General features: G+C 37.9%; 2 protein-coding genes across 2 annotated transcripts; both read left to right on the forward strand.

Annotated features, from left to right (window-relative positions):
• Positions 1 to 763: 763 nt before the first annotated feature.
• On the forward strand, positions 764 to 9,420 carry adipor1a (adiponectin receptor 1a). Its single transcript, XM_023423677.2, has 8 exons — positions 764 to 848; positions 2,553 to 2,768; positions 2,849 to 2,962; positions 4,139 to 4,310; positions 4,474 to 4,660; positions 5,475 to 5,662; positions 5,870 to 6,063; positions 7,534 to 9,420. The coding sequence occupies exons 2-8, from the start codon at positions 2,622 to 2,624 to the stop codon at positions 7,660 to 7,662; spliced, it is 1,131 nt and encodes a 376-aa protein (XP_023279445.1). The 5' UTR covers positions 764 to 848; positions 2,553 to 2,621; the 3' UTR covers positions 7,663 to 9,420.
• An 896-nt stretch (positions 9,421 to 10,316) lies between these two features.
• Positions 10,317 to 13,328, forward strand: rabif (RAB interacting factor). The gene is made up of 3 exons (XM_023423434.2): positions 10,317 to 10,452; positions 10,808 to 10,959; positions 12,133 to 13,328. The coding sequence occupies exons 2-3, from the start codon at positions 10,816 to 10,818 to the stop codon at positions 12,379 to 12,381; spliced, it is 393 nt and encodes a 130-aa protein (XP_023279202.1). The 5' UTR covers positions 10,317 to 10,452; positions 10,808 to 10,815; the 3' UTR covers positions 12,382 to 13,328.
• The last annotated feature ends 1,766 nt before the right edge of the window (positions 13,329 to 15,094 follow it).

Genomic DNA, 15,094 nt, shown 5'->3' on the forward strand with positions numbered 1-15,094 from the left:
ATACTCTTTAGGACATCTTTGACATGTAATATGTGCTGTATGACATTATTTTGCTCTGAAACCTTACATTAGTCTCTGTGATTCTACCCACTGTTTTGTATGTGAGAGGTACAAAGTGTATGAACCCTACTTCAGAAAACCATCACTATGCATGCTCTCACAGTGTGTGGAGCAGTTTTATGAAAATGGCACAAGTGTAAGTCTTTTATCAGCGTAGGCAGCCATCTGTCACAACAAGCTGTGAGAACACAGGCTTTCATCCAACCGCTTATTTTCCCTCATTCTCTGCTATGTTGATCTCCACGCACCAGCCTCTTTTCCGTTTTTGTGACTTTCACTGTGAAGGCAAGTTACTCACTATCTCAAAAAGGTAACATGCAGTATATCTGGTCACAGTGCATTTCACATAGATTTATATACAAGATATGATTGTCCTGCTGTTAAAAAAATGAATGAAAATGCGTCTAATAGGCTTCATTTTTATACTATATGAAACAGTAAGTAGAAAAATTGTGATACATTTATAATATATATTTGAAATAGACATGTTATATATTTGCCATTTTGTTGTGTTTTCTGTTGTATTTTGCATATAAGGACCACCATAATTTTGATATGATTAGGATATACATTTTATATTCTATATCTTTTTGAAACACGTGAAATAAATGTAAATAAATTAAAGCTTTTAAGCAGTATGAAGATCTATGGTTTTCAACCCAATGCATGCTTTTATTTTGAAAAGGACAGGGATTAGTGTTACGGAAGAGATCTCAACTTCCGGAAAGGATTGTGTTTCGCATATAGATAAATAATTCACCTTCCTGGTTTGAAGGCTACCTTGTCAGGTAACTCATGTTCATTTAATGAATTAATCACAGCATATGTCCGCACAGTAGGTTGTTTAGCTAGCGTTATGGGTTGGCGTCGTCGTACGGACTTTTCTTTGAAGTCAGGTATATCCACAGAACAGCGTCGCCTGCTTGGCTGCTCAGCGCTAGCTAAGAGGTAACGTTAGCAAGCCGGAATATGAGCGATATCGTGACCAGCTGACTTATAAATGTATCGGTGATCGGTAAATGTTTATTCAGCCCCTTTTTATGAAGGATGACAAGCCGTGTAGGGATGATGGATTCATGTTAACTCGACAGTATCTTGCGGTTGTTTACATTTTGTACTCCATGTTCCGTCTGACGCTGCTAATCAACATCCGTCTGGCAGGTTTGCGAAGCAGTGAATTGGTCTAAGGTTTTGTTCGTGTTGTCAGCCTCAGCTCTGGATTATTTGTCCGTATATTGTCTTGATTCAGTGAGTATTATCTGATTATAACTGTCGGCCGATCATTTGGCCGGTGACATAGACCTAAACAAGTTCAGCCGCTTCTTTGTTCTTTTGTAGTGAATGGGATTTCTAATGAGACCCAGATACATTCATCAGCCATTTTAAATCAGGAGTTGGATAAATGGGTACCACGTTATAAAGCGTTTATAAGCTGTAATTAATGGATCTGTTATTGGTTAATAAATTGTTTGCTAATGTTTTTTTTCATTTCATTTCATTTCATATCAGTTATTTGTAGGAACTGCTTTTGGGTTGCCAGGTGTGGAAAAATCCGCCTCCGGCATGAGGATTTTGTATTTTTAGCCCTTTAATTCATTTACATCTGTGAGACCTCTCCAATGGCCTGTTTGACCACTCACCTTTGGGAAAGGGGCTTTAGGGCATCTGAACCTAAATCTATTTACAAACAGCTTATTAATTTTAATTACTACAGACCTGATGGCCTATTGTGTAACCCCTTATCAGTGACATATTAACATTTATAAGTGACAGACCAAATGTTTCTAATAACTTATTACAAATTGACAAAGCCATTACCCGTTTAGTAATGGCTTATTAACACTTGCAACTCCTTATAGACAGTGAGAAACATAGTACCGTTTAGGGACATTTTCTAGAGTGACATGTTTATTTTCCTATTAACAAAATCAACATTTAGAGAGTGTTTAGAATTTATAAAGGACATATTTTGTTATTGTAAACTTGTAACTTCAAAATCAGTCATAACATAAACTAAAAAGCATCAATATTACGTTAGAAGAAATGACCTTGAAAATACTCTGGGTTTTCACTTATTTACAACTGGTCCCCTCTCAGGAGCAGGTTTCAGGTCACATCCATGGGTTGTTAAAAGGCTCGTCATTACCTGATAGAAGTATCGTCTGAAATTCCCTTAATGGAACAATAGCAGTAATTGAATTTACTCATTTACTGGCCAGTGATATATGGGCTATCATTGTATCATGCATATCTATTTATTATATATACAATATTTATTTTTATTCCTGCTTTTTTATTATTTGTACAAAACACAGGAACAGTTTGATCTGCATTTTGATACTGTTTTTTTCCCCACCTCTTGTCTTCATATAATAGCAGTTATGTTTTGTCATGTTTGTATATTGTGAGACACTGAGTACTGGTCACAAATTCCATGAATGTGTCAACATAGATACAGACCAATAAAGTTGATTGTGGTTCTGGTTGTGCAGGAGGAAATTGAAGTATACCATCTGAAGCAGAATACAGAGATTGTGAGTGGGTCATCAGGCAGTCTCCCTATGTCAGGCCGAAACGGGTCTGCAAGTGATGCAGACTGCCGGATCTCTGAGGACTGCCATGTCCCAGATGTTGAGTTGATGGAGCTGGGGCCGCTGCTGGAGGAAGGAGGGGGGCGCCAGGCAGCAGCTAAAGGCGTCCATCCAGAGGTAGGACTGTTTCACAAGATCCCCAGAGAGAAGTTGTTTCTGCTCAGTAGCTTCAGTAATCTCTTGTGGTGTCTTTGAAGGGAGCTGCCATGCTTGCTGATGAGGAAGAGGAGGATGATGAGGTGGGAGAGGTCCTTACCTTACCACTTCAGGCTCACCACGCCATGGAGAAGATGGAAGAGTTTGTACACAAGGTACGTTGAACTTGTAGAGGTACCACTTTATATTACAGCACCAGTCCAGGTTTTAATTTGCCAGTCAAATGCCAGTCAAAGGTTTATACTTTTCACTCCGACACAGCGACCTGGGATTAACCCATGTTTGGGGTTGGTGTGAACAGGTTAGTACATGTTATTCAATCTAGTTTCCCTGTTCGCAACCTGGGCTTTACAATAATTCAAAAGTGCTTAGCTTTAGTATGAAACAGTGAACATAGATTTTTATAATAACATGTTTTTTACTATAGAAATATGATATCTTGTTATAAACCTATAGTAGATATTGGTGATTGATTGATGAGGAAAGAAAAGAGATCCTATCACATTACACAATTTGGCCCACATCCTTAAATTGAACCAGCATAAATATTGCAGCGACCACGTTAAGAGCTGAAACGTAACACCCTGCTCATCTCGTAGGCGTGCAGGTGTACAATTCTGTGGTTTTGCTGCGAGGTTAATGGATATACAGTTGCAGATCTGGATGAACAGCAGCAACCCGGGATTAACCTGTGATTGCTGTGTAGTTTGACTGAGTCATATGTGAGTTTCACATGTTTTTATAATCCACGTCAGACACGGGATTTATGTGTTATATAAGACACTCACCCGTCACCATGGGAGGCAAATGTCCGGTTATGCACAGCTGACAAAAAGAGTTAACTGATAACTGTAACAAATTGTTAGAAATGTGAGAAATGAATTATTGCCCAACAGAGACAAACAAACAAAGATGATGTCAGCATCAATTATAAGATAAATATTCATCATTTTGTCTGCTACAGATGAGTATTTATAGTCACCAAGAGAAAATTCTTATCCAATGAATTAAATAATCATATAACTTGTATTTTCAAACTTGAGGGTACTTAACTAATATATTGTGATTATATATGTTGAGACTTTACCTTAAATACTAAAATATGGTAAAAATTCTTCTAAACCTTTGACTAGCAGTGTACATTTTTGGTCATCTCAGAGAACTGCGCACTGAGACAGAAACGTGAAAAAATAATATTTTGAAAGCTTTACAACTGCCAATAACACAAACTAAAATCAATGTCTGTTTTACTTAAATCTCCATAACATTTCTCACTCGTTAACCTTTTCAGGTATACAGTCATTCTAAATCAAGTAAATCTTGCTTTTCAGGTTTGGGAGGGGCGCTGGAGGGTCATCCCTTTTCATGTCCTGCCAGAGTGGCTAAAGGACAACGATTACCTCCTGCATGGACATCGACCCCCAATGCCCTCCTTTCGAGCCTGTTTTGGAAGCATCTTCAGAATTCACACTGAGACAGGAAACATCTGGACTCACCTGTTAGGTGAGAATTTAAAGGCCTGCATAACATTCCTAAATTGCTGAGCAGGGATTTTTAGCAACATATTCTCATTTGGTTTGATAACATACTTTTATCAGGAAACTCTGGACACTCTGGTCTTTTCTGTTGTCGGTTGTTAATGAAACTGGTTTGTTTTCTCCCTCAGGGCTGATCTTATTCATTTGTCTGGGCACGTTAACCATGCTGCGGCCCAACATGTATTTTATGGCCCCACTGCAAGAGAAAGTGGTGTTTGGGATGTTCTTCCTGGGAGCTGTGCTCTGCCTCAGCTTCTCCTGGCTTTTCCATACAGTCTACTGCCACTCTGAGAAAGTGTCTCGCACCTTCTCCAAGTAAGGCCTTTTACTGTCAAACTGTCTTAAAGGAATAATTTGTAACTGTCAAAGTCTTCTCCTATTTTAGGCTCCCTTGTAGTAGGTGGGTTTTTAATTTCAGTCATCCATATGCGTCATCATACTGGACATGCAGCTCCAGCTTGCCACCTAGAGTTCAGTGCAATTAATGAGGAAAACGTTAATCCGTGCAAAATGATTCATAGTTCAGCCAAATCTAACATGATGCTACAGCAACCTGCCATTGTGAATTTAATTCATTTCAAGAATTTACAGTATTGCTGTTTTTAAATTAGGTGCTTTCTCTCCTTACCCTTTCAAGATCCATCTGTTAGTTTCTTACCCATAGAGTGTGAATGCATCATCGAGTGATTTGATATTTTCCTCAGTTCAGTTCCACGTTCAGACTTAAGCTTGTGAATGTTTTTAGAAAATGTTTTTGGGACCAACATGTGGTAGGTACAACAATCAAGAGACACAAAAGACTGTATATTAAAAAAAGGAAAATTCAGGTGGGAGAACAGCCATCCATTCATCACAGGGTTAGTGATTTGACCCCTGGTCCCTCCTGTTCATATGATACTGCCTGAATTGTCATTTGTCATTGAACTTCAGCCTCAAAAATACTTACAGATCCGATAACTGTACATTCTGGTGTCATTGTACAGTATGTCCTACATGAATAGTGATTATAAAGCAGAGATAGACTCAGAAATTTAAATGATCAGAAACATGAAAAAGACTTTTGCTTTTTTGCATCCAGCAGATCTTCCAGCCCAACACCCTCTCTTTCCTCTCTCCCCTCTTTCCTCAGACTTGACTACTCGGGCATTGCCCTCCTGATCATGGGCTCTTTCGTGCCCTGGCTGTACTACTCGTTCTATTGTTCCCCTCAGCCTCGACTTATCTACCTCACCATTGTATGTGTCCTCGGCATTGCCGCCATCATAGTGGCCCAGTGGGACCGCTTCTCCACACCTCGTCACAGGCCAACAAGAGCAGGTATTCACCAGTTGAGGATAATAGCCATGTTTTAGATAGGCGATAATTTTCTTCCAGTGGAAACACTGATAACATGTCGTGGTTATGAATGACTGTTGATGATTTATGATCTTATAATAATGATCTTTGTCTTGTAATGTTTAGAAATGTAGATGTTTTTTTTTTTTCAAAATTACACCAAGTAACTCAAGTCCATGCTTCTCTTAGGTGTGTTCATGGGTCTGGGACTAAGCGGCATTGTCCCCACCATGCACTTCACCATCGAGGAGGGTTTTGTTAAGGCCACCACTGTCGGCCAGATGGGTTGGTTCTACTTGATGGGAGCGATGTATATCACTGGTGCTGGTCTGTATGCAGCTAGGATCCCTGAACGCTATTTCCCTGGCAAGTGTGACATCTGGGTAAGTATTTAACGTGTTTACATACCAGAACTTTCAGGTGCTTGCTTAATAGATTAGATAGTTAATAAATTGTTAAGGATATGAACTGTTTTTTCTCCAAAATCAATCATTTGATTTTGAGTTCCAGCACCAAATATGAGACGGCTTCCTTAAGTACAGAAAAATCAAATGGCAGCTCAACTCATTAGCCAAGGAATCTGTTGTCTGTTTAGCTTTAAGTTATCCTCCAATAGCTTAAAACTGTATTGCTTAAAATTAGGAGACTCAAAAGCGACATATTGTATGAATCAACTTCCAAAACACTCGATCCTGCACATACCATAATATAAATCAACATTGTTGATGTTTTTCAACTCCCCGGTTTGTAATACAGGGACTTCCGTTACCAATTTATAGTTTCCAAACTTAAGTCAATCAGTTGCACAAATGATTTCACTCGAGCACAGATATGACAATGCAGAGCCACAGAAGACATTATTCAGCTGTTTTCACAGGCTTATAGATGGTCCCTGTGAGTAGCAACTGACTCTGAATGTAAGGTATAAATACTGAGGTCAAAAATGTAGTGTCCAGGGTCGTCCTGATAGCCAAATGAACTGCACCACGTAACTACAACATCCACTCTTCAAACTGTTAAACAACAAGATTAAAATGTACTATTTGGAACAGACAAGTGTCTGTAACCCATTTAAAAAATACCAATACTCAGGGGCTAAAGTGTACCAGGATGATCCTGAGTGTCGAAACAGAGACAGACAGGCTGGAAACACAAGACAAGTCCTTTTAACTTCATTGTTGCAGAAGTGACAACCTGCTTATCCAGGAACACATAAGAACCTCTGCGTTATAAATTCATGAGGCTTAGATCAGCTCTACATATGATCAAAAAAGAGCAGCGGACCAGAATCACAGAAAGATGTGGTTCTGGTGTGAACAGCCAGACTACTGCTCACGCAACACAAGAGTTGAACTGGCATTAAACCTCAAATTAAAATACACAGGCCAGGCATACCTCAGTTCTCAGAATGAATAGCGGGCAGCTTTTCCACTGGTTTTTATTCAGAAATAGCAACATGCAGTCGACATGCAGTGCGGTTAGTCTGGTGCGCAGTCTGTTAACTGTGAGACACGCGGTGGAGAATACCCGCTCAGATGGTACTGATGTCTCAGGATATTTTAACTGTTAACTGATCGTATTGATCGGACAAAATTCTTATTCTTATTGTCAGGTAACGGCTACACTGCTAAAACTCTCACAATGCAATGCATCACCCTCACTTCTGATATAACAGACACGTACACACAACTTTGTAAATCATATATTAAATAGAGAATTAATGATTGAGCTATAATTTTGGATGTTTTTGGATATTGGTTAATTTAATTATAATATTAATTTTCTTATTTGATTTAGCAGGTGAGTGGTAATAAATCTTGCTAATGCACATATATTTCTTTCCCTGTCTCTAGTTCCATTCCCATCAGATTTTTCATGTTCTGGTCGTGGCAGCAGCGTTCATCCATTTCTACGGCGTTTCCAACCTGCAGGAGTTTCGCTACGGCCTCGAGGGAGGATGCACAGATGACACTCTACTCTGAGAGCCCTGACTGTGACTTACTCATACTTTTCTTTATAGCCCCACAAACACACACACACACACACACACACACACACACACACACACACACACACACTTAAAATGCTGCTGGAATTCAATAGTCACTTATTGCTCCTTCTGTACTTCTGATTTGCTCACATTCTGTTTGGGTTCTGACGGTCTTTCTGCTTTGGCTCTTTTTTGCTCAAATAAAGTAGCATTGACTAGCCAATGAGCTATGGAGGGAATCTTCAACGGTCACCACTTCTTCAATAATTATGAAGCTTAAAGTATGTGTTTCAAAGAAAGGTCAAAATGGGACTTCAACCAAAATCATGTATTCCTGTAACTGATGTTCATTTCCGAGAAGCTCACTAGTAGCCCAACTTCTCCATAGTCTGTTACCATTGCACAAAGGGTATAGAGAGTTTTATTTGTACTGTAGCAGAGAGCACATACTATAAACAATTCATTTTCTCCTTCCCATTTTCCTTAGAGGTTAGAGGACGAATGTACTGTCAGCCAGAAGCATCTTGTAGAGCAGTCCAGGGCCAGTTAGGTGCTTGAGAGCCTGCACACATTTGCTTGAGGAGGATGAAAGTATACACAGATAGTGTGTATGGAATTCATCAGATTTTTTTTTTTGATTGACACTGATTGTGCAGCTTTCCATTAAAACCTGTAGAAATCTGTACAAACCCACCTATGTCCACTCTGCAATAAAACATGAACTGTACTCTCAAAGCCCAGTCAGTACTCTAAAATCCCATTGTCACAAAATAAAATAAGAAATGAATAAAAGGAACGTATAGTTTAGATCCCATAAATATGATGTACAGATGTGTCACAGTAACACTATGGGTAATGGTAATCAGGTCCTTGATCAAAATGAATCAAAGGGTTGGATCTTTCTCGTTTTTTTTTTTTTGTCTGTTTTTTTTTTTTATTATTTTATACTGAAATGCGTAGAAGTTCCTTTGTATTGGATGCATTATTTTAATTGAAAAAAGTCACACACAAAAATTTCAAATTGTTTAATGGCACGGAAAAGCTGTAAAAGTTTTTTGCTCCTGTGGAAAAATAAATTAGCTCAGTTCAGGTCAGACTAAGATGCTTAAAATGCTGAAGTGAAAAGAACTCACCTGCCATCTTTTTTCAGTCAGACAACACATGATTTGTAGAGTAATAGTTCCTGGGCTACGCACAATGTACAGATCTAGATCGGTCAAATTGTGTTTTTGTCAGCTAAAGATCTTTCTTTTGTGCTAGATTTCAAATGCAATGAGAGGTGTAAATATCAAATGCACCCTAGTGTATGCTATAAAATTCTAAACTTTAAATCACCATATGGGGTTTAAAATGTGTTATGTATGATTGATATAAACTTTTAGTATTCCTGTGCCTTAGGCCAATGGAAATGTTTTTAAATAAAACGGCCTATCTTAACAGTCAAGGGAGCTTCAAGGATTTCCAGATGTTGACTTTTCTTGTTTTCCTTGCCATATATATACACAATCAAATCATTATTGAACTTACAACTCCATTGATAGGTTGTATCAACTGCTGTTTAAGACTCCTTTTTCTAGATCAACTTATTCAAGCTTTATTACAAAGACTAAAACAACGTGTATTCTTGACTTTGTGTAATGTCCTGTGTAGAAGGTGATAAATCATACATTTCACTGAAATGTAAACATAAATATTTATTAATGGTAATCTTGGAAAATTATTGTAATAAATTTTTTTCCACATGTATAAACATGGTGTCCAGTTGTATCCGGTGCATATTAGAAGATTCGGGCTATACAAGCAGCTGGCGAGAGTGATGTACACTCAGCAGAGTGAGCAGATTTCTTAGAAATGTGAGACCTTGACATTTGAAAATGTCACAGCAGCCGCAAGCAACTGTGAAAACAACAGGATTCATCATCTACTGCTCATCGCTTGTTCGTAACTACAAAATACAAAATTAGTTTTCTCTCTTTAAAACAGTTTTAATGATCTCTGGAGATCAACCGTTATTATGTTTTGAGCATGTAAACCTCTGCAAAACAACAGCTGTTCATCATTTCCCAGTCATCTACTAGAATTAACTGCCGGTTGGAAATCAGCGGCAGAAAAGATGTATAGGATGTGCTCACAGCTGATGTAGAAAATACTACATAATTGTATGAAATACCAGACTATCAGGAAAATAAATCAGATATAAGTATAAGCACTCAGTGTTAACATGTCTCCCTCAAGGCTTCACGATCATATAGCATTTTTCATTTCATCATCAAAGGTGTATTCAATCTCCATCTCAATACAGATCTGCACTCAGTAATAAACAATTATGCTGATGATTATTTCTTAGTCCTAATTCCCAAATCCTCTGAACATTGGGGCTTTATACAATGATAAATTCTGCAAAATATCAAGTGGGACAGACTCACCCTGAATGTGATGTTCACCAACATCCCAACCCAATTTTTCTAATTATATTATCTTGTCTCTTATGTCTGGATCATGTTTTGCAAAAAACATCTTCCATTTCCTCCAGTTTTTTTCCTTTCTGACAAACTTTAGAATGAAAATATTAATGAAAAATTTCCAACTAATATTATTTTTTTTAAAAAGAAAAAAAAGCCTGTTTAATCAGGAACTAAAGTACAGGCAAGTGTTTCTAGACGGAGTACTTAGTGGCTGGTACACTTCAAGACCAGCTAGTATGCTAGCTTAGCCTTTGCCAACCTGTCTGTCTTACCATTTTATTGTCGTATTCAGCGCTTGTTTTTCCTTCAACCATTAGGTACGTATCATTTGACAAATGTGCATAAGTAATTATTATGTGTATGTAATGTAGTTATTTGTTGTATAATAGCAGAATTTCGTGTTAGCACTGATGTTAGCATAAATGCAATGGGCGGGGCTTACATTTACAGCGACTGTATCAGGCCAATAGCTATTAAAACTAAACTTAACTAAAACTTAAAACTATAAGTTAATATTTTCAGAGGCTGGCCATTCCGGTCTGCAGACTGCCCGGTCTGTGAGCTGAAAACAGTCAGTCACTGTCACTCGGATCAGTCCGATTGGGCTGGTGAAAGACGCCCTGTCTCAAGCCTTTTGTGCATCAGCATCAGAGTACATTTGCTGTTTGTCAGGGCTCGTGATGGACAACAGTCAGCAGTCCAAAGAAAGCACGGAGAGGTCCGACCTGGTTTCTGAGGACGGCAAGAACAGCAAGTCTGTTCTGTGTCAGCGCTGCGGGTCCAAGGTGCTGTGTCCGGGGATGGCTGTGTTTGCAGAGAAAGAGGTATGGTGTGATGGGCTGACACACAGATAGTTGCCTGTAAGTTCTGGATAATACTGCATTAGGGGTATTAAATGTGTCTAATTGCATTAGTGCAGCACCGTTTCATCTAAAAGGAGTACAAGGTGCTTTACATGAAAACAAAACCAGTATTGCAATGCAACTAAGTGCATTTACTCAAGTAAAAACTGAAGGTGCTTGTACTTAACTGAATTATTTCCATTTCCGTCTGAAATTAATTTATTTCACAGCTAGAGTTACTAATCTATTTAATGACAAAGCTGCTCCATATAAAACATACAATACATTTTGAAAATATGATGCACTATTATAGATTAACCCACCTAGCAGTAAATAAAGTAGTTGATATCTTCACCTTTACTAACACACTAACTAAATACTACCTGCATATTGATACATCAGCAAACAATAATCTAGTATGATTATATTTAATAGCTTATTTTATGCATGCAAGTCATTTGCTTTTGATACTTATAGTACATTTTGCTAATAATGATCATGTTCTTTAGTGATGTTAGTTATAGAGAATTCTTATGTTGTCAGATCATTTACTTAAGTAAAAGTAAAGGATCTGAAAACTTCCCCTGCCACTGAATAAAACAATAAGCAGTCCCTATACATACTCACACGCATAAACACAATGACATATACACATACATACAAATATACAAGAACAACAATACCAAGGCACCGGTCAGTTACTTTGTATAGGCTGCTTATATAGACTGCTTTTAAATGGTCACATTGTCAGAGTTATAATCAGCAGGCAGACTCTTTAGTTATTTAGGCATATAAATGTTACATGCAATCACAGGACGTTGTAGGAACATGAAGGAGACTGGTGCCTTGTAACCGGAGAGATCTGCAGTGCTCATAAAATGAAAGCAAGGTTGACATGTACGGTGGAGCAAGGTAATTTAGGGCGCTGTATACCAGGTGGAAGATTTTAAACTGCACTCTGAAAGCAACAGGTAGCCAGTGGAGGTTTCTGACAAAAGCAGTGATATGGTCTGATTTTTTTTGTCCTTTTATCCCTGCTAGGTCTGGCCATATGCGAAGGAAGACATCCAAATTAGACTAACACTATAGCAGTATTGATTTTGAGTTCTCTCAAGTGTTTGTATTATATCAGAGGCTGTGTTTTTCTCCCACCAGCTGTTCCTACCCGCCATGCGGAAAAAGAGCGGCGTCAGCAGCACAGAGGGCTCAGTGGACGGGGACACTCTGACTGCCCACTGGTTAGTGGACGACATGTACACTTTTGAGAATGTGGGCTTCACTAACGACGTGGGGAGAATCAAGTATCTTATCTGTGCGGATTGCGAGATTGGACCAATCGGCTGGCACTGTTTGGATGACAAGAAAAGTTTCTACGTCGCTGTGGAGAGGGTGAATCATGCATAGTGTAACTTCATATGAGGGCCCACAAGAACTTTAAAAAATGTGTTGGCAGGCTATGCATCTTTTCATGGATTTACTCCAGAGTTGACCCCCAGCCTACCTAATATATCACACACACACACACACACACACACACACACACACACTGTACATACAGATCTGGTTGTTGATGTGTACAGACTTATTCATGATAACAGTGCAATGTCTATATCAATCACCTGGAGCACACTGACCATTTTGTTCTAATAAAATTGTTTTTTGGGACGTAGTCAGATGCCATCCTGCAGCTGTTTCTTGAGTAATGTGATGCTAGTTCTCTTCATCTCAGTGTCTTTTAACCCACAAAAAAATCACTCCCATTCAGACTTTTATGATGGACCTGTATATATTATATGTACAATTTCTCTACAAGAGTTAGTGCTCCATAGTGTATGATGATGTATGTTGAGTGCTGAAACATTTAGTCAATACGCAGTAAATTAGTCAGACTTTTGATAACTGATTCATCCTTTAAGTTGATTATAAAGCAAACACTTTTATTTGTTCCAGCCTCTCAAATAATGATGGTTTGTTGCTTTTTTGTTATTTCATATCATTGTAAATTGTTGTCTAACACAACAAATAATTTGAAAATGGCTCATGCATGGCAATGATTTCACTTTTTCTTTTAAATTTTATAAGTTAATTGATTACTTGAATTATTTTATAGATTATTCAAGTCTGGAAATAATCATTTGTCACTCATTGTCACAAAAGTATCAAGTCCTTGTTTGTGTGTGTTTGACCCAAAAATACAGGGACCGGATCCCATGTTGTAATTTACAATGAGTGTCATTGCCTGACATTCAGCTTACTTCATTTCTTTTTAATGAAAGGGCTACAAGAGGAATTTACCCTGTAAACATTGTCAGTTATAAAATTGTTATTAAAGCTTATGCATGGTTTCACAATTCTGAAGTACCCAATGAGGCAAGTGCGAATGCTGTTACAAATTGCTCAGTGAACAAGCCAAGAATAGTTTGCTATTCAGATGAGCAGGAAAATTAATGCCAGTGCAATGAGGGCCGTTGGGGCTCTTGGTAGTCTTAAATCCTTGGCTGTGTGCAATACATGACTGCTAGGTAATCCGTGGGGGGATGTTAGCTGGATAAGTTTATTTATCAAATTTGTACTCACTGACAGTTAACCTGTAAACATTGAAATGTGTCAGCAAAAGTAGTGTTAACAGACCACTGCAGTAATAAAGGGAGGAGGGGGGTCATTTGAGTGACCTTAACCCTTTTCAACCTTCATACATATTCATTTTATGGTGAATTTGCAATATGATGTAGTTTGTTGTTATCTTGTGTGGTCTGCGCACATGTCAGTCAAAGGCTGTGCCTCCACCCAGTAAACTGAACCCCCACCAAATCAGTGTCAGTGGTGCTGGTCAGCAGAATACACCATGAGTGTTAGTGGTGGAGCTGTGTGTGCTTCCCTTTGTGTTTTTGTGTTTTCACGAATGAAAACAATCATGGATGTAGAGTATTAAATTCAGACTACTATATAAATGTGGAATTACAGCCATTGTACAAATGATCATCATTTTATATTAAGAGGACAAGAGTGTATATGCTAAATTTGTGAGATCTAATTCTCATGCCCATATTGATAAAAAAAAATACAACAAATAACTCTATACATAATAATCAAGATCAGACACTTGGAATAATTGGAGAAAATGGTGGTTGTCAAGGGTTTTTTGTTAAAGTAATCTTGACCACCTTGAAATGTGTGCAGCTGATTTTTCTCCCAAGCGTGAAAGACACCTGTCATGTGTGTTCGCTATAGTCTGCTGTCTTAGATCCACCAACGGGAAGTTCAAACGAAACAGAGAACAGGGACATTCAAATCAGTCTCATACAGTGTGAAACAAGAGGTAGGCCATTGTGGCAACTGCTGCTTCTATTTAACAGATAACAGATGAAATCTGTTTTCCTGTTTCTTGTGTTTCCATGTTTATTTGTACTGTATGTTAGGAACCCCCTCGAAAACGAGATGATTCATCTCAAGGGGTTTATCCGAAAGATAAACTTGTATCAAGTCAAATCTATGAAAAACGTTAACTCTCGGTCACATCAATCCAGCTAAATTTATAGTATATAATCACAAATTCGCCTGAAAGGGCTTTACAGTCTATACAGCATACCAATTTTAACAAAATAGCTTTCAGTTAGGAGGTGGTAAAATTAGGAAATAATTTACTTCTGCATGAGATGATATCAACGAGATAGTTATCATTTTGTAGGATAGCTGTTCTCAATGAATAATAGTGTGGCTAAAGATTGTGTGATTGATAATGTAACATTGACAAAAAATATATTATCAAGACAGTGTCATTAGAAAAAACAGAGATATGTCAATCTCAGGTAACTGAAATATGTGATATAATGATAAATAATTCTTGGCCATGTTTTGTTGCCCCTATTAGTTTTCCATCATACTTTCATACTTTGGCTGATATGATTAGAAACAGATAATAAATTGCATTCTATGTGGTAATAAAGATTTGAATATATATAGTGTATAATACATTGTATATTTCAATGTGTTTGGGTTTTGTTTTGTTTTTCTCTAATGGTTTGTTAATTATTTAGCAAGTGTCCTCATGCATATTGACATGATCTAACATGATTTAACAAGAAAAAGTTTTCAAAATATAGTGTTTTTATCGTAT

Source organism: Seriola lalandi, unplaced genomic scaffold, assembly GCF_002814215.2.
Source record: "Seriola lalandi dorsalis isolate HSWRI2012SDOR001 ecotype SW California unplaced genomic scaffold, Sedor1 jcf7180002054692, whole genome shotgun sequence".
Lineage (NCBI taxonomy): Eukaryota > Metazoa > Chordata > Actinopteri > Carangiformes > Carangidae > Seriola > Seriola lalandi.

Coding starts and splice junctions, on each gene's coding strand:
- rabif (XM_023423434.2), top strand. CDS start 10,816: ATGGACAACAGTCAGCAGTCCAAAGAAAGCACGGAGAGGTCCGACCTG. Junction 10,960..12,132: donor CTGTGTTTGCAGAGAAAGAG/GTATGGTGTGAT, acceptor TTCTCCCACCAG/CTGTTCCTACCCGCCATGCG.
- adipor1a (XM_023423677.2), top strand. CDS start 2,622: ATGTCAGGCCGAAACGGGTCTGCAAGTGATGCAGACTGCCGGATCTCT. Junction 2,963..4,138: donor TGGAAGAGTTTGTACACAAG/GTACGTTGAACT, acceptor CTTGCTTTTCAG/GTTTGGGAGGGGCGCTGGAG. Junction 4,661..5,474: donor GTGTCTCGCACCTTCTCCAA/GTAAGGCCTTTT, acceptor CTCTTTCCTCAG/ACTTGACTACTCGGGCATTG.